This window comes from Lissotriton helveticus, chromosome 2_2 (assembly GCF_964261635.1).
Source record: "Lissotriton helveticus chromosome 2_2, aLisHel1.1, whole genome shotgun sequence".
Lineage (NCBI taxonomy): Eukaryota > Metazoa > Chordata > Amphibia > Caudata > Salamandridae > Lissotriton > Lissotriton helveticus.
The window spans coordinates 132,033,583-132,060,413 of NC_136060.1; the positions used below are offsets into that span (position 1 = coordinate 132,033,583).

Sequence of the window (26,831 nt, forward strand, 5' to 3'; positions counted from 1 at the left end):
TCTGAGTCTTTCTCTACCCGAGGCGTTAGTAAACCATTTAAAGATACCCCATTCAGTGGACAACCACTACTCTACCATACCAGGGGATCAAATTAGTCCCCACACTTCAGCTGACTTCCTCGATCAAGTACCAACTTCTTTCCACCAGATTAGAATTGAACTGGGGTGATGGAGACACCACCAGGTATCTTGGTTGGGACGGATTGCGGCAATAAAGATGACTATTCCCCCCAAAATACAGTATTTATTCCAAGCACTTCCACTGGCCCCACCAAAGGGAATGATCGCTAAATTACAAACAGAGATATTACAATATATTTGGAAGGGGTAGAAACCCCGCATAAAGAAAGAACTCAGGGGCTCATTAAGATGGAGGGTGGTGATGGGATTGACCGCCAGACGTGCGGTGGTCCCACCGGCCCAATTGGCGGGCGCAATCTGGCCTTTTACCATTACAGACAGTGCTGCTGGCTGCAACACTATCCCCAATGGTAAATAGGCATGCACAGCATTTCCCTGCGCCATGTGGTGCCTGCCACTTGGTGCAGGGAACTGCAGGGGGGTACCATGGGTACCCCTCATGTGCACCCCCTCAGACCCCGGCGGCCCGCAACGGGCCCCCAAAGCCAGTACCCGACATCCTTTCCATTGCGGCATCGTCGCCATGGAAAGGCCTTTCACCACCCACATCCTAATATGGCTGGCGGTGCCTGCTAGGCACCCCCACCATTTACTGGCCCAGTTCTGCCCAGCCGACCTGCAGAAAAGCGGCGGACGGGCTTTGCGTCCGCCGCGATACCCACCGCAGTCATAATATGACGGGGGTATTTCACTAAAGGATGGCGTAGCGATCGCCACCACCAGCCCAGCTGTGATGATCGTTACCCCATCCTAATGAGCCTCTCAGTTATTTGTCATTTAGAATGGGGGGGGTCTAGGTGTTCAGGGCCTGTACTCATACTACAATGTGGCCCAGATGAGATGCCTAGTGGAATGGTACTAACCTGAATCCAAAAAGCATTGGCTCTTTCAGGATAGGGCGGTGGCGGGTACCTCTCTGGAAGGTCAGCTTCCTCAAAAAAGTGCATCTACCCAAAAATGTATACCTCTCACCAATCATGCGAGTTACGATGGAAGCCTGGGATCAAAAAAGCTTCAAGTGCGACCTTATGTCCTTCACTTCTCCTATAACACTGCTGTTCGATAATCCAGATTTTACCCCTGGGCTCGACTCGGGGACATTCACAACAAGGATGTAAACGGAGTGCCGCTCCATGGGACATATTTTTGACGAAGAAGGATTCTTCCCTTCCACCAGCTAAGAGTGGACTTTAGCCTCCCCGAATCTGAGCGACTCCCTTACCTACAATGCCGACACTGGCTATTAGACCCACAATTGACCCAATATCCACAGGCACCTAACGGCATATGGGAAGTGGCTACTTACTTAATCCTCAGGGACACAGCTTACCTCTGGGCTATATTAATTCCTGATCCAACGTAACAGCCATACCTATAAAGCAAGTCAGCATAGATGGGAACAAGACCTGGGCCGTCAATTGAGTAATCAGGAATGGGGGGATATTTATTACAGAGCGAGGCACACCACTTGCAATTCTTCCTTTGCCAAAACCTTTATTAAAATCACTTCATATTGGTATTTCACACCTTCTCGACTGCACAGACTGAACCCAGACAATAGTGGTAAATGCTGGAGGGGCTGTGGAGGACAGGGAACCTGATTTACATACTCTGGGACAGTCCCCTGCTTCAGTCCTACTGGATGCAAATAATCTACAAGATTGACTCTCATCTTAACACGCAGATCCTCAGATTGCCCCACCTATATATTGCAGGCCTACCTAACCCTCTCCCATACCCCTTGACATCTAGGCACAGACGACAGATTGGCATGGCTTTGGGGGCTGTGATACAGAATATTCTATAACACTGGGGCACCACACAAGTGCTCACCCACACAGGAAGGCTCTGGCTATGGCATATTTTTGCCATGGAGAGAATTACCTTGACACTCACCAACCAAGGCGACTCTTTTTGGGGATTATGGTGTCCCTACTGCTCTCTCCTCTCACAAGATTTCATAGAACTGACTTGCCCCAAATACCTTCCCCTCCTGAGGCTGCCCGAGGCAGATGTTAGCTCCAAACTGGACACAACCTTGTAATGTGGTTTGGTATGTCACACGATGTACATGAAGAAAAGCGAAATAAGACAGGAGGGGTTGGGGGTGGGACCAACGCTGGAGACGTTTTCTTTTCCTTTTGTATGATACTATGATGCCATGAAGTGAGGCTATGCCCCTCGGGTCATGCGAATTGTTGCATATTCTATTGTCTTTGGCATTGCATCACTACTAGTAATAAAAAAAATATTTAAACCATAACATAGATATGTTTATCAACAGAGAGGGAAGAGTTCTTGGAAATAAATATAAACTTACTAGCTTACCCGTCGCGTGTTGCTGCGATCTCCGAAGAAAGGAAATTCAAGGAAACTCGTTATGATAACATTCAATTTACATTGTGTCATTTTTAATGAAACTTATTCACATTAATATGGAAAAGCTTTCAAAGTGTCGTTTTAATTCTATTTATTTATTCGAGTGCTTGTGGACACAAGATTTTTTGTTTTTCCGTCTGTTGCGTACATCAGTATTCGAAAGATTATGACGGCCCTGGGGGGCCGATATTTAATACATTTTTATGCCAGAAACCTTCGCGGAAGTGTACTCAACAACTTCCCAAAGTTTCCTGGCGATAGGATGAATGCTGTTTTAATTCTATCTATTTATTTGAGTGCTTGTGGATACACGATTTTTAGTTTTTCCATCTTATGCGTACATCAGTATTCAAAAGATTATGAGGGACCTGGGGGGCCGATATTTAATACATTTTTATGCCAGAAACCTTCGCGGAGTGTACTCAACAACTTCCCAAAGTTTCCTGGCGATCGGATGAATACTGTTTTAATTCTATTTATTTATTTGAGTGCTTGTGGATACACGATTTTTTGTTTTTCCGTCTTGTGCGTACATCAGTATTCGAAAGATTATGAGGACCCTGGGGGTCCGATATTTAAAAAAAATTATGCCAGAAACCTTCGCGGAAGTGTACTCAACAACTTCCCAAAGTTTCCTGGCAATAGGATGAATGCTGTTTTAATTCTATTTATTTATTTGAGTGCTTGTGGATACACGATTTTTAGTTTTTCCATCTTATGCGTACATCAGTATTCGAAAGATTATGAGGACCCTGGGGGTCCGATATTTAAATAAAAATTATGCCAGAAACCTTCGCGGGAGTGTACTCAACAACTTCCCAAAGTTTCATGGCGATCGGATGAATGGTGTTTTAATTTTATTTATTTATTCGAGTGCTTGTGGATACACGTTTGTTGTTTTTCCATCTGGTGCGTACATCAGTATTCAAAAGATTATGCGGGCCCTGGGCGGGAGTGTACTCAACAACTTCCCAAAGTTTCAGGGCGATCGGATGAATGGTGTAGTAATGCATAAAGGACAAACAGACAGACAGACAGACAGACATACATTCGTTTTTTTATATATATAGATTTTGTTCTCGGTCTGGACTCCCAACAAGAAGAAGGGCATTTTTAAAGATGTTTCATTCTTTCACAGCAAGATTACAAATGTGTGTATTGATGAGCAGACATTAATGTCATAATGAAACTCAAAATAAACTAATCTAAATAATTTGGGATCACTGTGGAAATCACGAATGTTATCAATTATTAATTCTAAACTCACCCAATCAGACATTTCTTAGCTCTTTGACATCTCTAACCAAGGCAAGGTATAGAATTTCCTTTCACGTTTAAAGCTGTTACGATAGCTCTGGGAAAATCTGTTTAATATCCTCTACCAAAAAGTTTACATTTGTATAATGCACATATGTCATGTAAATATATATAATAACAACTGCATAGTGTACTGTTTAGCACTGTTCCAAGTAATGTTTCTGTTAACTCTCCCCATCACAAATTGGCAGTAGGAGAGGAGAGTAGGATAATATGCAAGCATTCCACATAAATATGGGATCTCATTGCCACCCAAGCACGGAAGGAGGAACAACCATCATCCACAAAGAGACCATACAGTGCACCATCACCCCCATGAAACATCTCAACTTCAAGCTCCACACGGACGACAAGACAACGATAAGAGGCACCCTAGCATACTGACCCCCAGGCCCACGCTCCAGCTTCTGCAGCACCATCGCAGACTTCATTGCACCCTTAACTTCAGACTTCAAGGACATCGGTGACCAACATTTCCACATCAACGACAACAACACTGCACACTTTGTCGACAGTATGAGCAATCTCTGATTGACCCAGATGGTCCACGACCCTCCACACACTGTAGGACACATACTGGATCCCATTTTCATGTCTAGCAACCGCGTCAAATACAGCCACGTCACAGAGTTCACATGGACCGATCACTTCATTGTCCACTTCAGCATCTCGCGCCCGCACCTCCACCCCCAAGAAGACCAGCACCCCCCACTGGTGGTGGAACAAAATTTCCGAGACAAGCTGGAGGACGTCCTCAACACCTGCAACCCAGCTATCATCACCAACCCCGAACAGGGAGTGAAGAACTTCAACACCCGAATCACCAATTGCGCTGACACTATCGTCCCCATCAAGAGCACATCCAGAGAAAATCCTCCTAATAGGCCAGCTGGCACACTCAAGAACTCAGAAAATTGAAACGAGAAAGGAAACAGCTGGAGAGAAGATGGTACGCCAGCAAGGGCACCTCCAACAGGGCAGTCTTCAAGACCTTCCTCAACCTCTAAGACCGCCTGCTGAGGGAAACAAAGAAGACAGCTCTTGCTGCATGCATCAAAACCAGCGTCAACAACACTATAGAACTTTTCAACATCAGCAAGGAATTCTCCAACACGGCTGCCAGCGAAAACAACATCACACCCTCACAGGAGTTGTGTAACAACCTCCATGACAAGATCGCAACCATATACAGGAACTTTGAGCCCCAACCCGCACCTATGGACTTCCTCAACAGATATACTACCACCACAACCAACACGAACCACAGACTGACCACCTGGAACTTCCTCTTCACCCAGTACACCATCTTCACCATGAAATCCATCCACTCAAGATATCCCACAGTCCCATGCCCGCACCACATCTTCAACCTTGGTAACTAAAGGATCGGCCAGGAACTCACCACCCTGCTCAACTCCTCTAGCACCACTGCAACATTTCCAAACACCTGGAGACATGCCGAACTCAGACCACTACTCATAAAACCCTTCACCAACTCCAGCGAACTCAAAAACTACCAATTAATCTCCCTGCTTCCATTCCCAGAGACGTTACTGGAAAAAATCATCAGCAAGCAACTCTTGACACACCTAGAGCAGAACCAGCTACTCAATGCCTCCAGATGTGTCTTCTACAGAATTCACAGCATCGAAACTGCCCTGATCGGAGCCACTGATGACATTCGAACTCTCCTCAACTGAGGTGAAACAGCAGCTCTGATGCTCCTCAACCTCTCAGAAGCCTTCAACATTGTATCCAATCACACACTGATCGAAAGACTCAACCACATTGGCATAAAAGGGGACGCGCTCAGATGGATCACCTCCTTTCTCACCGTAAGAACCTAGAGGATCCACGTCCCACCTCTAAACACAAGGAGATCACCCGCGATGTCCCCAGGCCTCATCCCTCATCTCGTCAACGCATATATGTCCTAGCTGGCCAACACTGCATTACTATGCAGGCAATGCCCAGCTCATCCACTCACTCGGACCCCACCACCACCAGAACCAACTTCCACAGATGCATGGCAAGTATTGCTGACTGGATGAAGAAACACTGCCTGCAGCTGAACACAGACAAGATGGAAAAACTGATCTTCAGCAACAGAAGCAACACATGGAACGACTCCTGGTGGCCATCAGACCTAGGACCCGCACTAAATCCCTCCAACCACCCCAGAAACATTGGAATCATCAACAACAAGCTCACCATGAAATCACAGATCAATGCTTCCTCACTTAGTGCATGCTACGTAAGGTCTTCAAATGCTTACCCCTACACACGAAATCACCATGGCACAGGCCCTCATCACCAGCCAACCACGCCCTCTACGTCAGTATCGGCAAACACCTCCTACAGAGACTATAGACTATACAGAACGCCGCAGTCATACTCATCTTCAGCCTTCCCTGACGAACCCACATCACATCCCACCACAGGAAACTCCACTGTGTCCCTGTACAGAAGAGATGCCAATTCAAGTTGCTGACCCACACACACAAGGCTCTACACACCCTAGGATCTGCCTACATTAACCACTGCCTGAGCTTCCACCAACCATCAGGAGCACTATGCTCGGCCTCCCTCTCACTTGCCCATACTCCTCATCTACTGAAGCAGAAGTGGATGACACTCCTCCCACATTGCAAAAAAGACCTGGAACAGCCTCCCCACACAACTCAGGACCATCACCTCACTTCCGGAATTCTGAACGGCCCTCAAGACCTGGCTGTTTGAATAAGCTTCCGCGACCTGCAAGCACCTAGGTACCCTATTGAGTGATTAGCCACGCTTTATAAATCCTGATTGATTGAGTACAGAGGGGCATGTGAAGTCTAAATACCTGATCTGCTTGAATAAGCTGAACCTAGGTGATATAATCTGTTAAGAAATCAAACTAGAGTTTCAAAATAATGACATTTGAGAAATTCAATAGAAATCATGTAAAGGCCTACATTCTTGAAAGGGGAACACTTTCAAGTTGCTATTGTCTATACATTGCCAAGAGAAAATACCTGAAAAATTAAAATCCTTAGTATAACTCTTCGATTCAAAGAACTTCTGTGGACAGTGTTAACTGCATTCTTGACACAGTGGGAATTTCACTGCTCACAGTCAAATGAATATTTTATAGCATAAGGAAGGGAATCTCAAATAATTTTAAATTATGAGCTTAAATTCAAGCTAAATTGTGGTTTTATCACCAAAACATCCGAAGGGCAAGACAATAATTAGTAAAAGGATTTACAAAGTTCTTAAAAATATTTTGAACCTCCTGTCAACAAAAAGCTTCGTACTGTAACTCTTCTTCATAAAGGTGGTAAAATAAGGAATAACTTTAGGCATCAATCCCAGACAGCTGATATTTCAGATTTATATCTTCCTATGTAGCTAATAAGACTACAATTATGAATGAGTTTCGCAGTGCTTTCTACAAATTCTTAGAGGCTGCAATCTGGCTCTATGGCAAATGTATGCAGTTTATTTATCATTTCCGATTACAGGATGGATCATCTTGAGTATGTTGAATGCCCTTCACTTGTTGAATTTGGAACCCGCATAATTCCTCAAATAGTTCCATCCATTGCCTTTTTCACTTTAGATATTAACATCTATGTGAGGATAAAAGCTACTAAGGGCCTGATTACCGCCCAGCCGACACACCGCCATATTGGTGGTCGGGCTGCCCATCAGATTAGAGGGTTTCCCGTGGGTGGCTGGCTTTTTTTGACGTTCCCACAGCAGTGCCTCTAAAAATGGGACTGTTAGACCTGTCTGCTTTTGAGGGTCCCCTCACCATTATGATTTATTTTGTCCCCTTTGGCCTCTGAGTGTTGTTATTTTTTTTTTTATGTCCACCCGGATTTTTGGTTGTCAGCATTGACTGAGGGGTTAGGTGTTCCTTGAGTAGGACGTTTCGCCTTTCCCTTGAGGCCTAGTCATCCTCATGAAAATTTAGTGAGAACCAAGAAACCTAAAATGGAGTCCACCAACTGTCATAACAGTCATCTCAACCAAGCTGACCCATTGAGTTGCATGGAGAAGGTTCTGGAACCCTCTAGCAGGTTCCAACGGACTAGGGTCAGCCTATAAAAGGCCAGTACTCAGGTGGCCATTTTGAGTAGAGAAACCTGTGACCAGAGAAGGAGAGAGGCAATATTGTGAGGAGGACAGTGCTTTACCAGGGAACGATCGACTTGTGGGCCGGCAATCACCTGTTCTGACGCTGCCCCTCTGGTGTTGACCAAACCCTGATCTGACAGAACCATAAATAATTTTCGTGCCCAAACTATTAATTTGCATCACAAAACTTGTGAATAGAAAATTAACCCCAAAGTCTGGCAGTCGGAAGGAGTACATACATCAAGGACTGCCCGACAATTCCGAGACTCCAGAACTCCACCTGACACTGACTGTGGAGCCTGCACCCAGCTACAGAATCGGCTTTGCGTGTGAGATGCAGAACTCACCGAGCGGAGAGAGAGAGCGGAGACTCCGGCGTCGGCGGCAAGAGGAGCAGTGGTCGTATCCCGGAGGAGTTCGGGAGTAGCTGTCCCGCAGTATCGTCGAGGTAACAGACGGAACAACGCCAGTGAGGGCGGAGCGGAGGAAGAGCTTCCGGAGGTGCCCCCAGCGTCAGCAGAGAGGGAGGAGCCGCGGCCGCATCCGGAAGGGGATCGTGAGGAGCGGTCCGGCAGCACCTTGACAACGCAGCGGAAGGAAGGTACAGCTAGTGGCTCTGGGCCGCTGTGGAAGAGCGCCGCACAGCCACATTCAGACCCCCGAGGGGAGGCTGCCTCACAAGTCCGACTCGCCTCAGCTAAAAGGACACCAGCAAAGACAAAAGTAAGCTGGGTTAATAACGGGTGAAGGGCGAAGGGGGCTCATAGAGAAGCGGTGTTTCCAAGGGGCCAAGTGAACTGCAAGGAATAAAAGTAGAACAGCATTATTTTCCCTGAACTAAACTGCCACGATAAAAGCAAACACTGACAGTGCTGGAACTGGTGAACACGAGGGTTGCCGAACTGTTAAGGGGAAGTGTTGAAGTGGGAGAGTGACTCTCGTGTGGGGCTCAGTTGGAAGAAACTAAAAATAGTGGGCTGGGTGCTTCGTTCCAGGGAAAAGAAGGGAAAAAGTATTCCATTCTGAAGCAAAAGTGGATTTAAACCCTACAAAGTTGCGGTTACTGAAATGAGGGGGTGCCAACAGGGATAAAGTGAAATGTGATGTTAATTTTACCCATTCTTTTCTAGCAAGGCAGCGGTGCGAACCAGTGTGAAGTATTGTATACCGTGAATATTAGAGCGCTTGACCCTGCACGCTTAGGGGTAAGGTATCAGGTGGTTATCCTTCAGGAAACCCCAGTCTTAAGAGACCCTTTTGCTCTTGTAATGTATTGCCTTATCTAGAAAGAGGTCAGTAAGGGTTAACTGACCTGTTTTCTCTATTGGAGGAAGAAGAAGTAAAATTGTTCATCCCTTAATGTGAAAACGTATTAAGTGATATAAACTGCATTAATTTGAAAGGTGATGTACTAATGTAACAAAAGAGCTATCAAACCAAAGAGAACAGAGTCTATTTTTATAAAGTACGAACCTTATTTTTCAAACAAGGTGTAGTGTCATTTTTGGAATGGATGGGCGCTGAGTTCCTGAGAGGTCTTACGCAAGCTTAACACACTAAGCCTTTGGAATTAGTCTTCCCCTCTGTGCCATGCTATCCACGTGTTGGCTAGGAAACCCCTAGGTCTAACAGGGACCCACAATGGGAACGCCAAAAACAGTTCCTTAAAGTCCATGCCTAGCAGGAACTGGTGTGCAGGCACACAAGGGGGTACATGATTGCCCCCTTGTGTGAATCCACATGGCCAGAGGCACCAGGGACCCCTGTAGAACCTCCTTTGTTTCCTCTCCGCCATAGTTTTCATGGTGGAGGAACCGCCATGAAAACTGTGGCTGAGAGGAACTTATAATATGCTTGGCAGGACCACGGCAGTGCCGCTAAGCATATTACTGCCTCTACAACGCCGCACCACTGCCAGGGAATGGATGTTCCCTGGCGGCTGCGGTGGGGCAATGGCGATCTGACCGCCCTAATTGTAAGAGGACAGTCGGGAGACCGCCATCGCCGCGCCCCCTGCGAGTCTGGCAATCTATGAACAGCTAGACTCGTAATCAAGCCCTAAATTGGAAGTCATTGATGACTTGTTATTTTACCTGAATCACTTCTAGTTTCAGTTAGCCTTGGCTATTTTACCTGTGAATTTGAATGCCGGGAGGAATCGGAAAAAGGACAATTTGTGGCAAGCTAGTTTTTGTGAACGGTTATAAATTAGCTCACCATTTTGCCTTTTGAAAAGGGAAGCCTTTTATTAGTATAGTTAGTTTGGTGAGATCATTGCGAGATGAAGGCTAATGTCTGGAAGTGATTTGTTTTGGTAAGTGAAGCCCAAGTTGGTATCTTATCATAAATCCTTTAAAGAAGATATGTAATCTGATTGAGGGCCATTGGAATATCCTTTGAGAATTTATAGAATCTCTCACTTGGTCGCATCCCTCCAGAACAGTTACAGATTTTATACATCTTAGAACTTTAGTTACACTGTGTGTTAAATAATGATGTTTGAATCCTATTATGGCCGAATGTAATATAGGAAAAAGAGGAACAGTAAGCTTTGTCACATTGACTCATGATTGATAGGGGGAGTCACTAATTTGAGGTTCCAGAAAGACAGATGCCTCAACTTTAGCTCAGGTGTCTCCAAACAGTCAATCGCGAGCTACCAGTAGCTCACAGACACCTTCAGAGTAGCTCACAGCCTTGAGTTCATATTTAAATAAGTGCATGATCACATTTTCTTTTTAAAGTTAAGTGAAGGATGTGTTTATTTTATATTATTAAATGAACAGCGCTCAGTCTGATTTATGACTCAGGCTGTAGCTGGGGCACAAAGGTGAAGAACTGCAGCAGTGAGGTATTTAACTCAAACAAAGGTCCCAGTCAATTCAATATTGGAGTGTGAGAACAAAATGATGTTTTTTAATGCTTTTAAATGGGGCACAATTTAAATGAAAAGTTATTTTAATGTCAAAGTTTAATCGTCATTGTAATTTTTCACCCGTTTTGAAGTGTTGTATATTTTAAAACAGCAGGCCCCCTGCCCCCAGTGACACTGTGCCATAGTTATAACTACAAAATACAGTATTTTTTTAAAGTGGTATACATTTAAAGTGCAGAAATATATTCCATACTTTGAACTCTTTTGTAGAACATTTTTCTGCACTTTAAATTTCTTCCCCCCAAAAACAAATGGTTATATGTTTGTGCTATACATGTAACAGTGCCAAATATGACGAAAGGTATTTCCTGTGCCACAAATACATGACACAGGCTCTCAGTCAGCCATACACATATATCCCATTCATACACAGATGTTCATATATCTCCAAAGACCACGCTCTCATAGCTGACACACATGGCAAAGTATGTTGTTCAAACCATAATATCTGGCTCTATCGACATTATCCTTAATGTCAATGAAGATGGGCATGGGGGTATCTGGTAACAATGCACAAGTTGTTTAGCTCCTGATGATTTTCAATGATTAGAAGCAGCTCTCACAACAGAAAAGGCTGGAGACCCCTGCTTTTAGCAAGAGTGTGGGCTTCACTTTGATGTCACTTCATTATCTTCATTTATACAGCGCATATATCTGAAGAATGAAAAAGTAGCACTGGACATCAAAGACATTTACTTGTTCAATTAACCCTGGGGATCCCAAATAAGATGACAACAATAGAGAGGTGGGGAGTTAATAGATGTTAAGCTTTTGTTTTGAGTGGTCAACTGGGGAACTAGATCAAAAACATCTCAAAACTCAAGCAGAGGTCATCATACAAAGCAACATTCACGAAAGCCTACTGTAGGTAATTGTAACTGATCCAGCACTGGGTAAAAAGAACTGTTTTTTCTCTACACAAAATAATGTCCTTGAATTTTTCAAGGATTTACAAAATCACAGGGGCCCAACATAGAGTTTGGCAGACAGGCACACCATTACAGAAATGATAATTAATACTACCCTCAAGTTTCTGACCATTGTTGTACGCCTGAAGGAGTCAACTGCAAGACACAAAACAGGGCTTGAGCAAAGACACTGCTCTATGAACAAAAAATAATTATCTTTGTGTTGGCCCTTTTTAGTTTATTTCAATTGATGTCCATACTGACCTGTACTGCTAAAGAACATTCATGAAGAACCTCCAGAAATACTCTTTTGTTTTATTTTGAAGGAAATGTGGCTTTCAACCCGTAGGATTGCCTGAACCATTGAGTACCACGAACAACAAGAATAAATAAATATTTAAGAAGACCAAGATGATTGGACCCTTGACAGACCATGGTAGTCTTTTAATATGAACAGGGGCCTGAGTAATGTATTGAAGATTCTTAGGAAGAGAAAATCCAAACAAGGCCAAGGAGGTATGAGGCCCTTAATACAGTGGCAACAAAGTAAAAAACAGACCTGGTCATCTACCACATTAAATACTGCTGAAACAAAGGCAAATGCTCATCCACCTCACCTATAATGTCATTCACATACCCGATCAATGTAGCTTCCACTCACTGAATGAAAGAATCCTTCCAGCATTTCATCACAGCACACCATCTGCTACCAGCATGGTCAAAGACCATGCTTTGTAACTGTGACCTTGTGACAAGTCAAACAATGTAAATAAGCTGTGAAGCCCAGCATAATGTAGTACAGATTACCTTCCACTTTTAAGCCACCATTCCTAAGGAACTTTACCTTTATGGAAAAGAATTAGGCGAATGCAGGCCTGATGAATATGAGTGACTCTTAATGACTTATTTCTTCTAAAACGTTATGGCTCCATTGCAAGATTGAAATAAATGCCAACCACTAATAGTGTGAAGGACAAAGAAGTTAAATTAATAAAATTGTTGTTCCCAATTTTATGATACAAAAATTACATTTCATCAATGCTCTTTACCACTTAACCCGGTTTTCTTTTCATGTTAGTATGTTATAAGATTTGGGTTAGAAATTTTGTGTAGGCTGACCACCATCATGCAAAAACTTCCATACACACCCCTAGGATACCAGATAATGGTGTTCTACACTTCAATAAAGTAACCGTCTAACTCTTTGGTATGTTACTCTAAATGGTGAAAGAAAATGGGTGGTGACTACTAAACCATCCGCTCTGCTGGTTGAGGATCTTATAGGGAGCATGTCTTGCATCCAGGAGAACAAGCCAATATGGATTACTCATCTTACCTTAGTAAACAGAGCATATGGGAGCCTGCTGAGATGACCAGGGCAACTGCTGGACTCTCATTTACCCAAGACTTATACTAAATGATGACAAGCAGACCCTGAGGACTATTCAAAAAGGTAAACATGCACATGAGTGAATCTACACAGGTAAGTTTACTTTTGAGTAACTTCACTACTTTGAGCTGTATGTCTCCATGCCCTGAAACAGGGACATGAGCCTTATTTGTGAAACTAAAGTTACTATAGTGAACAAAAAGGAGCAGAAGAGTTGTCAGTCCAGCTCTACACATGGCCAACCACTGATACTACAACATCCTCCCATAAAAAATAATAGCGGCAAGGACTTAAAATAGAACCTCCATAGGAAATAATATTTATTTAAATTTTTTTAAATTATATACATTAAATTGAATGTTAATAAAAATGACATATTTTAAAAATATATAATTTTTGTATTTAAGTGTAACTAATTTTAACAAAATTAATGAATTTCTATTAATTCTATAGATATCTTTTTGTACATTTTTAATAAATCTTTACAAATCTGTTCAAATCAAGCACAGTTTTCCTGTAACCAGATTTAATCCCCTCAACATATTTAAGGCACGGATTATGAGTTGAAAACAATTCAAACAACTGTGTAAACAGGAGTTTGTGTAGGGATTGCACTTCCAACATGACAGATTTAACCAAACAAAGCCTGGCGAGAAGAAATCCAGGGACAAAATTTTGTAAAAATTTAAAACATGATTATTTTGGGCAATAAATACAAAATCTGCATATTGTAACTCAGTTCCAGGAATACAACTCAGAACATGTGAATTGCAAACTGCAGTGATTTGTCTACGATAGGGATTGGTGGCTGTGAAAATGAGTGCACACTGACTCCATCAAAGGGCCTTACCCTAAGATGAAGGTACAGGCAAGGCAGACATAATTGAGAAAGACTGACTAAGGTTTTCAGTGAAATCACCTCACATCAGTGCTTAATTTGTGCCGGCATTTGCCGGTGGTTGGCACTGGCTCTTATTTTTAAAGACCAGCACATATTTATGAAAGTACACCACATGGCAGTCTCTCAGCCTATGTTTTGCGCTCAGCATGAGTCTTTAGCAATTCAGGGCCAGTTGTACGACCTATTTTTTCATGCACAAACGGGTTTGCGAACCTGTTTGCGCGTGCAAAACCATATTAGGCCATGTACATGGCCTATTTAGCGAGTCACCATATTTTTTTGCGGCTCACTACATAAGTTTTGCGACTCGCTATTAGGAAGGGGGGTGTTCCCTTCCAAAGAGCGAGTCTCAAAACAATGTACTAATGTTTTGCAACCGCAATTGCGGTCGCCAAACACTCGCTATTACCACCAACTTCAAATAGGTGGTAATGCATTTGCAAATGGGAAGGGGAAGCCGCAAATGCATGCAGAAGAATTTTTTAAGGGCAGGCAGTGGTCCCAGGGACCGCTGCCAGCCCTTAAAAAATTGAACGAAAACATTTCATTTTTTTTTTTTTATGCATTCCGTTTTCCTCTATGGAAAACGGGATGCATTTAAAAAAAAAAAAAAGGTTGCTTTAGTAAAAAGCAGTCCCAGACATAGTGGTCTGCTGAGCCCAGCAGGCCACCATCCCAGGGAGGGCTGGCATTCACAATAGGCTCGCAAGTTGCGAAAGGCTCATTAATATTAATGAGCCTCGCAATTTGCAACCCCATTGGGAATCGCAAAACAGTGTAAACACACTATTATAAATTTCATTTAGCGCCTTGCAATGTGTCGCAAATTGCGAGGCGCTAAATTAAAGGGTCGTACATCTGGCCCTCAATGTATTAAATAATGCTACCAAAACGATAAAACAATGGACCTAACATCTGATGAACACGAATCGGAAGGTGATGTGTGAGACACAATGTATGTTGCGCCGCCGGACCCCAGGGTTGTCGGCCATACGGCTGTGTACTAACTGCCAATATTGATGCAAGTATGTTTGAAGCGGCCGGCCCGGTGGGTTGTAGGCCCTGAACTATACCTATCACCTCTGCAAATATATTCAATAAAGGCCTTTATAAAAATTTAAAAAAAATAATGCTACCAAAACTCGGACTTCTAGGCCATCCCTGCAGCTTGGGGTGACCTGCAGTAGTTCTAAATGTCACACTTTTTTAAGTGTGTTGGTTAGTAGGCAATGCTGGGCCTGCCATTAGTAAGCAGTGGCAGGCGGTGTGGGTGGTGCTGGCTGCAGGGGCACTAGCATTTATATTTTTGCAAATGAAGTACAGCCTCACATCCATCCAGCAACTAGACTAACAGCGCATTACAGTCGATGATTTCAAAGAATGTTTGATACCTTCCAATTTGTAATGGATTTTAGCCACATACCGAAATAAAGATAATGGACTTCAGGTTGTTGAGTCAACCAGTTTATGTTAACATGGAAATAACACTTATCATCAACACGTTATTCATTAATATTTTATATTTCTCTTGTCCTCACTCTGATTTGAGTTGCAAAATCTCATCCTCTGTTGCCAACAAAGTGGTTGCTGATTTGGTCTTAGTGTCTTGTAGTTCCAAGTGAGCATCAGACAGCCTGTACAAGAAATCAAAAAGAGACAACGCTTAGCACAAACAAAATATGAAAATGCATGATAAATATTCACATCTAGCACATACTATAAATCTAAAGCAGATGAGCTTTATTTTCCTAGGTGCATCGTGGAAGCAAGTTATGAACAGAAAGCAAATTCCCTCTATTATTCTTTCCCTTTAGCCCTAAGTACAGCTGTGACTTCTTCCCAAGAATTATGCATGGAAGGATGCCACAAATAGAGAAATCATTTCTATTCTTAACCAGCTTGAATTTGTGTAAGTGTAATGGCAATTGCAGCATCAGCTCCTGAAGCTATTTTGAACCATTGTCTTCCTCCCAGGTTTACCCCAATAGCTAGCCCATGGTTGCAGAACCCTTCCTGAAACTGCTCATTCCTCTAGTTTTAGACCTATCTCGCTTCTACCTTTAGGAACAGGACTCTCTGCACAGTAATGGACTGATCTGTGATCCTAGAATTGTTCAAATTGGTAGTGAGTGACAGGATACAGGGCGTTTTCTTCACCCGTTTCACCTCTGAGCAATAGGTTCCACTGTGTTCCTCAGTGTAGAAGAGTTTTTAAAGTGTATATGTGGCTGCCTAATGGCCACAGTGACATCACAAGGATCAAACTCCTGAGTGTAGGTAAAAACCTCATTTTTTCTTCAGTATATCTTGATTGTATTCCCCAAACTGTCTAAACATTCTGGTGTAGTGTCAGTGTCGGATCTGAACAAGTTATAAATTGTGGTTACCTGGACTTACATCAATCCTAGCACTGGAATGAATGACTGACAAATAATGATGGAACTCTGGGATTGGATGGGCAGCACCTTGCTTGAAGCTAAACTTTGTGAAAACTGAAGTAATGAAGGTCGGCTGTGGTGGAGACCTGTGGTTTCCTCCCATTTACCCCAACCCAGTGAAAGCAATACAAATCTGGACATCAAACTGAATAGAGACTTTATGATTGGACCTCGGATATCAGCAATGGATCAGCATTCTACTTTAAGAAATGTTTTTGGAGGATATTCCTCTGTATCTCTTCTTTTGGTTCGATTTTGGCAGTCACTGCCCATGGGGTCTTGAGGCTTGACTACTGTAACACATTGTGCTTGAACTTTCCTAAAAATGTCCTTCACCAAATACAGGTGGTTTGAAATACCACGCCTCATTTAGGGTCTGATTACAAGTTTGCGGTGTGAGAGCGTTTCCGCCACGCCCCCTCCCCACTCCCGCACCATCAAACCGCCTACCAGATTACAACTTTTTTTGACACTGGCAGCCGGTTCTTTGGCAGTCCCATGGCGGTGCCTATGAAATAGGCACTACACTGGGAACATCAAAGGCAGTACCTGCACGGCATGGACTGGTGCAGTCCATGCCATGCAGGTACTGGGGTGCATGCACACGGGGGGGTCTGCATGCACCCTATGGCCCTGAGGCAACGGGGGCCCTGTAGGGCTCTCTTTGTTTCCTCTCTGCCACTGCTTTAATGGAGTAGGAACCGCCATGAAAACCGTGACGGAAAGGAAACTCATAATATGCTTGGCAGGACTGTGAATATTGCGGCCTCAAGACCACTGCATCACTGCCAGGGATCGGATCCATGGTGTTTGAGGTGGTACAATGGTGGTCCGACCACCCTAGGTGTAATAGGGCGGTTGGAACGCTGCTACCAACATGCCACCCCGAGTCTGGCAGTCCATGAACCTCCAGACTCATAATCAGGCCCTTAGTCACTGGTGACGGCAAGTGTGACTCCCATGTAATGCTGAGCTTGCTCCACTGGTGGCTGATTCTGGCCTCTAGCCAATTTGCATCTTTAATTATGCTGTGTTTAGATCTGCTCCTCAGCGCATGAAGGCCATTGTGCATATTACTGTCCAATATAGGAATTCCACTTCTCTAATCAGAAACCATAGGCTCCTCCTTGTTCCAGAAAACAACACAATACTGGCCAAGCATAATCTGTGCAGAGATTTTCACAGTGGAGCAGTCTCTTTTCCCGTTATTTCACACATTCGGCTATCACGTAACTACTTAAAATACGGTTGTCCTCAGGCTGCTTACCTTATTAATAAAATGTAGCTGGTTTCTGTAAACACAATTTAGGTTTTATGTATGCTTTTTGAAAATCTGGAGTACACCACTTAGAGCCCGAATATGACTTTGGCAGTGTGGCCGCATTGCCAAAGCTATGTTCAGACATCCAAAAAACAGTTCCTGCAGACCATGGACTGAGAAGGCCATGCCGTGCATGGAACTGAGGCGCATGCACATGGGGCGTACGTGTTTTGTCCCCTCCACCCTGTGTGCATCCACAGGCGGAGATGGCACAGGAGGCCCTGCAGGGCCCCCTTTGTTTCCGCGCTGCCATGGTGTTCATGGAGGAGGAACCTCCATTACACCGTCGGTGGAGATGAAACTCGTAATATGCTTGCCGGGAGCGCGGCAGTCCTACAAAGCACATTGCGGCCTCCTGACCACTGCAACACCAACTTCAAATAGGTGGTAATGCATTTGCAAATGGGAAGGGATACTGCAAATGCATGCAAACATTATTTTTAAGGGCAGGTAGTGGTCCTAGAGATCACTCTTTACGGGGGAATTCAGCCTCGACTCCAATGGCAAAGACAGCACTGTTTTTTCCTTTGGAAGGCATACATCAGGACCTGTAGGTCCTGGGTAGCGAGACTTTGAAGGAAATTCTGGATGTTTAAAAACTGGACTGGCGAGTCATTCAAATAAATTGAGAACAATAGAGGAGCCAATACAGAGCCCTGTTCTAGGCCATTCCGTTAAACATTTTGAGAGTAAGCCTTTTGTTCCCGCCTATCAAGTTTTTGCACCTAGAGGAAGAGTGTAAAGAAACAATGAGCCTCAGCAAATTTGAACGTATTCCAACCTTAACCAATTTTTTCCAAAAAGTTGGTCTGTCCACCCGGTGGTATGTGATGGAGAAATCGACAAAAGAAGAATACAGAATTTGGGATTTTAAGACTACTTAAGTATCTATCAGAGATTGCACAATTGTGATATTATTAGTTTCTGAATGTTTAGCTCTAAAACAGGTTTGTACACATAGGATCAGTCTGGTGAAGCAGATCACTCTTAAGTGCTCTAGGATGCTGCAAATGAAAATCTTTCTTGCTGCTTCAAGTAGCACAATCTGGGGATAATAATCAGGAATGGTTCAAGAGCCTTTTTTGAGTAGTGAAATACTTCCAGACCAAGAATATAGGATTTGACCTGTTTCATAGCAGCATGCAAACAAAGATACTATTACCTTGCCCCAAGCTTCAGGGGCCTCTTTCAAAACCTTTAATGGGATCTGGTCCGGTCCCATACCTGAAGAGGACCGTGTTCTTCTTATATATATGATGAAAGGGTAATTCCTGAAACGCGTTAGGCTCTCATGTAAGAAGGTGGTTCCCGGAGCAGCTTGGGGATCGAGCTGTGAAATGGATGCAAATAAAGAAATGTGCCTATTCAACTTCGTGTGGATCTGCTTCAAATGGGCTTCCTGTGTTGTTTTGGATATATATATATATATATATATATATCCAAACAAGTGCAACCTCCCAGGCTCCAACCGTAGCGACCCAGGAAAATCACGCGGATATATATATTGCACAGCAAACGTCCCTTGTTTCAAGGAGGAGCGGCTTCTCAGCTGGTGCTGGCGACGAGCCAAGGAATAGACTCGTATTTTATTCAAAAGCAAAAATAAAAACGCCGCACTCTTCTCGGGTGGTTTTCAAAGCGATTTATTCCAGCTCAAAGAATCTTCCTTCACCTACGCGTTTCGAACAAAACTGTTCTTGATCACGGTAGTTACAAGTCCGTCTTTAGTTTCTGTTATTTATACCCTCATCTCCACTCAGACAGTTAGGAGGCATTGTGGGAGGGGTAGTTTTTTTCTCTCTGCTTGGTAAAGACCATTATCGGATTCTTTCTACAAGCGCAAAGCCAAGTTGGGTATTATTTCTGTCAAGTGATTTTAACCGCCTGTTACTAAGGCTTGTCGGTATATGTGGGCTGAGTGCCCAATGCCGTAGTATAAATATATATGTATATATATAACAGGTGATCAAGATCGCGGCGACGATCGAAACGCGTCTGAGGCAGATACTTGTCTGTATCAATATGGGTGAAAAATAAAATACACGATGGAACCTTGAAACCTGCCTACGTACCTCTCTGGATGTCTATTCTGCTGTGGTCTGTACCTGCTAGTAGTCCTTCCTCTGACTTGGAGGGTCAGGACTTTTGTTCTCATATATATATATATATATATATATATATATATACAAACACACACACATGTGAACAAGCTCAACGAAGTGGGCACAACGCGTCATCCTGCCATCCAGATCTTTCAAATAAATTGGAATTACAGCAACAAGATGAGTCTGTGTTCCCATTTTTTTGCTCCGCAGAGTGACGGGGAATTTCCTTTGGTATATATATATTATATATATATATAAACGAATGTATGTCTGTCTGTCTGTTTGTCCTATATGCATTACTACACCATTCATCCGATCGCCATAAAACTTTGGGAAATTCACTCCCGCGAAGGTTTCTGGCATACATTTTTTTTAAATATCTGCCCCCCAGGGCCCTCATATTCTTTCGAATACTGATGTACGCACCAGACGGAAAAACAACAAATCGTGTATCCACAAGCACTCGAATAAATAAATAGAATTAAAACACCAGTCATCCGATCGCCATGAAACTTTGGGAGGTTGTTGAGTACACTCCCGCGAATGTTTCTGGCATAAACATTTTTTAAATATTGGCCCGCCAGGGCCCTCATAATCTTTAGAATACTGATGTACGCCCAAGACGGAAAAACAAAAAATCGTGTATCCACAAGCACTCGAATAAATAAATAGAATTAAAACAGCATTCATCTGATCGCCAGGAAACTTTGGTAAGTTGTTGAGTACACTCCCGCGAAGGGTTCTGGAATAAACATTTTTTAAATATCGGCCCCCCAGGGCCCTCCTAATCTTTCGAATACTGATGTACGCACAAGACGGAAAAACAAAAAAATCGTGTATCCACAAGCACTCGAATAAATAAATAGAATTAAAACACTTTGAAAGGTTTTCCATATTAAAATGAATATGTTTCAATAAAAATGACACAATGTAAATTGAAAGTTATCATAACGAGTTTCCTTGAATTTCCTTTCTTCAGAGATCGCAGCAACGCGCGACGGGTCAGCTAGTATATATATATATATATATATATATATATAAAACTTTGTTTGGTAGCAGGCATCTGAGGAAGTCATTGAAGACGAAACGCGTCATGCCTAAAGCTCTTTTGATAATACATCGCCTACCTGAATCCCCGCTGTGTCCCTCCGATTCTTTTCTTCGGTTGGAATCCTTGTTTACATATTCAGCGCGCCGGCCCATGACGTGCTAGAGGGAACCGCCTTGTCAAGTGGACAGAGACAATCAGGGCACCCTGCAACTTTGCAATTCTGCGTATCCAGGCTACTGGAAGTTCTCTGTTCCACCACACCTGCATTGAAGACCAGCTCCGCTGCAGAAAGCAGTCCGTGTAATCACACGGAGGAACCGAGGGTCAAGGTATCCGAAGTTACAGGACTGCCTCAGTGTGGATACTTGTGGTTAAGGCGTCTTGGGGACCCAGCTGGTGATTTTTATCTTCAAGCCGAGTGTGCCACTGACCCAGTGCCATGTTCATAATGATGTCCAGGACCCAACATTTGGAAACAAGGGAACGAGAACAGAACTCCACCCGGCAAGCTGTGAGAGGGGCATGCTGGGATTTGTAGTTTGCCGACGCTACTGCATTTCCTGAGTGACTCTGTTCCGCCCTACCTTGGACAACCCCCAATGGTAGAACATATTGGATTATTTACTGACCAGTGGCTGCGAACTTTGTTTGGTAGCAGGCATCTGAGGTCGTCATTGAAGACGAAACGCGTCATGCCTAAAGCTCTTTTGATAATAAATCGCCTACCTGAATCCCCGTGGGTCCCTCCGATTCTTTCCTTCGGTTGGAATCCTTGTTTGTATATATATATATATATATATATATATATATATATATATATATATATATATATATATATATATATAGATATCCAATGAACAGCTTCACTCTTTCAAAGAAGTACGGGCCACACCGATCCAGTAACGAAAGTGTTTGTTTATTTCAGGCAAAAAAACAAGAATGACGCGTTTCGAGCTATCCAGCTCTTGGTCACATATGTATATACTAGCAGCCCATCCCGACGTTGTCCGGGTATGAAATAGTATGTGTGTATTGTGTGTATTCAGATACGGTCATTCTCGTGTTCCCCCGCTTGAGGGTTCAGCTGCAGCCCTGGTTGATGTTAGCAGGCGCGTATCCCCCCGCTTGAGGCCCAGCTGCAGCTCTGGTTCATGTTAGCAGGCGCATGTAATTAGTGTAGTGATCCGCCGCCTGAGCCCGGCTACAGCCCTGACTGATGTTAGCAGGCGCGTGTAATTTGGTTTAATGTTATAGTTCAGTAACAGCGCGCATGAGAGGCTGCAGTAATTGTCCCCGCAGACACGCTCAGTCGCGTGTGCCCCCGCTTGAGGGCCAGCGGTGACCGTCTAACAATTAGAATTGTGTGAGTCTTGAATGATTGTTTCCCACTGTTCTTATTTTTTTATGACCCACACCGACGCTCTTCGGCCCGAGTGCTTTTTAGACGCACCCAGGCCAAGCCACACACTACGTTCGGCCCTTTCAGACGCACCCAGGCCAAGGCACACACTGCATTCGGCAACCCCAGTATGTGTGAGACAACGGGCAGTCCCCCAAGGGAGTCTTGCGAATGGTTACTTACCACGCTTCGAGGTGAACGCCTTTGTGACGCGGCCACTGCAGACGATCTGATTAATGTACGATCCAGATGGCATGAAGTGCGGAACGTAGCACACGCCCCCAGCGTTTGTCCCGCCCCCAGCGTTTGTCACGCCCCCAGCGTGCCCCTTGATGCGGCACAATTGCGTAATTGGCTCTTCACATGGCATGAAGGGCGGACACAAGCCCACAGCGCGGACACACGCCCACAGTGTTTGTCACGGCCCCAGCGTGCCCCTTGATGCGGCGCAATTAAGACTCACATGGCATGAAGGCCCCCAGCGTTTGTCACGCCCACAGCAGAACGCAGACACGCCCACCAGGGACTACTTTGCTGGCACGGTTCTTTTACCTTTTAAATGTATATGGTGGCCGTCTGCATAGCCTATGTCCTTCTGCTGCAACTGCCCTTTCCAACGCTGTATTGGGTGTTGTGATTGGTGCTGTGGTTACTGAGATTACCCGCCTCAAAGGTTTGGGCTCTCTCTTTATAATATTAGTATGGATATATATATGTATCTGCCGGCAGTAAATGCCCCCTTTGCAGGTCAGCACCAGGGAGCCCAGACCCTCGAGCCTCCGTCGTGTGTCCTGGTCACCTCTGCTGAATGCCCCTGATACGTGGCCGCCGAGAGTTGTAGGAGCCAGGCCGCCCGAGGATCACAGGGCAGAGGGTACTAAGATGGCGGCCGCGCTCTTGCAGGCAGGAGCACTTCTCAGCGGCTCCGCTCACGCTGCCGCCGGCTGGCCAGGAGGAGTGCCGAACCCTTCGAAAGCAGCTCCGGCCACTCCGCAGGTTAGGCGCCCCAGGCAGCGTCTCTCACTGGACCCCAGAGCCGTTTAAGAAGCTAAAATCTGCAGCGGCGGCCAAGAGCGCCTATGGCCTTCGTCTCACTCCATCGGTAGCGAGACTACGCCCCCCCTTAGTATTTTTGAAAAAGGATCATACTTGTAGCTACACTTCGAGGAGGAATGTATATTGGTTTTACTAGCTGATGCTGTAAGGTTAAGAGGTTTTGATGCACATGCCACAAAACCCTTCCAAACCCACAAACTGCTGAGGGCCTTCACCCAAAATCAGCAAAGTGCCCATACAGGTAAGGCAAGCCAAAATGGTCATTTTGAGGGGTGCATGGACAAAGTCTGTCACGCTAATCTGGAGTCCACTAGCCACTGACTACATTGATCCTAGGGCCAGTCCTCCATGCTTTATTCATATGCGAAGCTGCATAAAAATATTAATACAACACAATAATTTGAATTTGCCATAAAGTCTCCTCCCACCAAAATAAAATAAGCGGCCTAAATAACAATTTATGCCGCAATCAAATTTGATGCTGATGTAAATTCTCAAGAGGGAGTGTGCTGGCGAACAGGCGAGTTCGGTCTACACAGTCTTATCACATTTTCACTCATATTAGAATTTCATTCCTGTGAATTGTAACTGCCGGATTATAAAAATTTCAGGAAAAATGTACGTACGTTTCAATGAAACATATTGCAACAATTCTGAAGAGTTTAAAACAAATACGTTGGAGAACTTAAAGGTCAGATTATTTTTATATATATATATATATATATATATATATATATATATATATATATATATATATATATATATATATATATATATATATATATATATATATATCCATGTAGTTCGTCATGCAACACAGAAACGTACTGCCAAGTTACAAAAAGACGAAGAGTCGACCCAAAGGTTGCTGGTGCAAAGTGTGGTTTATTCAATCAATATATATATATATCAATAAATAAATAATATCAAGATGTATTTTACTGTTAATAACAGAACTGTTCAGTAAAAATGTTGATGGTGCAGGTAAATAAAAGGGAAATGTGGTGATGTCTGCCTAAGGGGTTGTATTCTCCTAAAACAGTAGCTTCACTTTAATTTGAGTTGCCATTTAGACTTAGCTGCCATTTTAGTTAGATTAGATGGGATTAAAATGTATAGTGCATCTTCAAAGACCATTTTAGCACTGTTCCCTCAACAGTAACAACCCAAGATATTATACCAACCAGACATTTAGCAGAAAAGACAAGTTTTCAGATCCTTCATGAAATTTGGGCCCAAAATATCTGATGGCATGACTACCATCCCTTGCTCGCTTGATCCATGGAAGCTCGGGCAAATGGGCAGAAACTAATGCTAGAATGCCCGACAATATGTTCAGAAAAATAGGGCGTAGAAGGAATGTAAAAAAAAACCTGTACGTCAGGCAAGCTGTTTCAAAAATCACCGGTAGCTTTAAAAGAAGCTAGTGGAGATTATTTCTCGGTTCAGTGGTTTAATCAACTTTTTTAAGCCAAGTGACTTTCTTGCCTCAATATTTTGATTTAACTGCACCATTTCTAACAGGCAGTCGAGCTAGACTTGCATAGACTATTACAATAACCTATGTTAGAGATAACACAAGCTGTTTTCATGCCCTAGTCTGACTAGCATGTAATATCAAGCCGAGACTGCCTTCTAAAGACCTTGTAAAGTCACTGACTTAAGAGAATAGAATATAACCACAGTATCTCTGCTGGCGTGTAATTATCTATTGCATTTACAGCGGCTCAGACAGCCACAGGGAGAGTTGCTCTTGCCCCATTGTTCACCTTCACAGTGGGTTTGCCCTGCGCGACTACTTTATGCTGGCTGAGCTGGTTCATTCCCTGGAGCTAAACAAATGATTTTTAATCGGATACAGTAGCTCACATGACTTCCCACGCTGTCACACTACATTTTACTGACAGGAGTTTACAGTACACTGGACCCTTCAATTTGGTAAAGCTTGCGATCGCAGACACAAGAAGCAAAACAACTCACATTTGACAGAGTTGCCACACAACTGTAATCACATGCAACTTCTCACAGTAGCAGTTCTACTCTTGAAGGTCCAATGGTAATAAAATACTTTCCCAGCAATCCAGGGTAAGGTATTGATGCAAGGCTAGGCAAACAGAAAATTCCTTCACAGGTACATCTCTTTTCCCAGTCAGGAATCACAGAGAAAAAGTAATGAGGTGTTTTTCTCAATGAAACCTTTCACCTAAGGGTCGCTGCTCCCCCTCACAGAATTAAGGGGATAATTTAGATTTGACAGAACAGGAGCACTATTATAAATCTGAGGTGTTTCTGCATTGCTAAACCTGCGATTTAGCAGCCCCACTGCCAGTATAAGACTCTAATGGGAGCGTGGCCAAGATGGCGGTGGAGTACCCGATGCTAAGAGTGGCCTCTGTGCAACTGTGAGGCATGCAGGAGTCGGCGGCGATTCAGGAGGGCATCACAGCTGCTACACATAGCTTTGCCCAGCATTGCCCTGCCGATGGAGCCCGCAATTGATGTACCCTGATGCCGCTGACCGCCTGTAAGCAGTGTTGGAGGCCTGGGTCGCCAGATCCCGGACCGGAGAGAGCACCCTGATGAGATCGGTGACCACGGGCCTGGCCAAGGAGGTGAAAGGTGACTTCCTCGGGCCCTAGAGTAAGTGGGCCTGCGCCCGTGGGATGAGGCCCAAGGTGGGAGCAGCACTTGGTCGGGGGTGCTGCACTGTAGCCTGTCCAAGGCCGAGAGGAGTGAGGCCTGCGACGACCCCCTGCGTTGCAGAGGCTGCAAACCTGACACAAGCAGGTGCGGGGAGGGAGGAGCCCTGACCGCTGGAGACCTGGTTGTTCTGCCTGATCTGCGGCAGAGGAGCAGTCAGTGAAGTGATGCCAGGAGACCAGGGAGAACCCCCGAGGCCCGGCGTAGCAGCGTGGCTCAGGCGCGACCTTGCGCTCCCCCGGGGATAGCAGCACGAGTCAGGTCAACAGGACCATGCAGATGGATGCCAGGTCCTAAAACTGGAGAGGTGAGGATTGTGGAGTGTGACTAGCAGGGCTTCCATGAGAGCTTGTCATGTGGGTCCTGCAGGTGTTGATTGCGAGCATGCTGAGGCCCCCACAGCGTCAGTGAAGGCCTAGCTGCACACCTACCCTTATGGACTGAACTGTCAGCGCATGGGGACAGCGTTGCCTGCCCCGGGTGAGTGGTGCTGCTTCTAGCAACTGCCACAGAAGGACACCAGACAGGGGAGGCACGTTCCCTGGACCTACCTTTGGACCCCCGGGCCGCTTCGTTGTCCCACTGCTGCTGTGTCTGCTAGCTCTAAAATGGCCTCTTATTGCTCAAAAAAGAGACATCCATAAAGGACCTGCTCAACAAGTCCA

At 44.4% G+C, this 26,831-nt stretch overlaps 1 protein-coding gene across 1 annotated transcript in view; it reads right to left on the reverse strand.

The window, feature by feature from the left end:
- SPATA18 (spermatogenesis associated 18) overlaps positions 1-26,831 on the reverse strand; it is a 151,221-nt gene that overhangs the window by 70,906 nt on the left and 53,484 nt on the right. Inside the window, exon 5 of the mRNA XM_078678199.1 lies at positions 15,635-15,730. Within this exon, the coding sequence (XP_078534325.1) occupies positions 15,635-15,730 (96 nt within the window). The remainder of the gene's footprint in view (positions 1-15,634; positions 15,731-26,831) is intronic.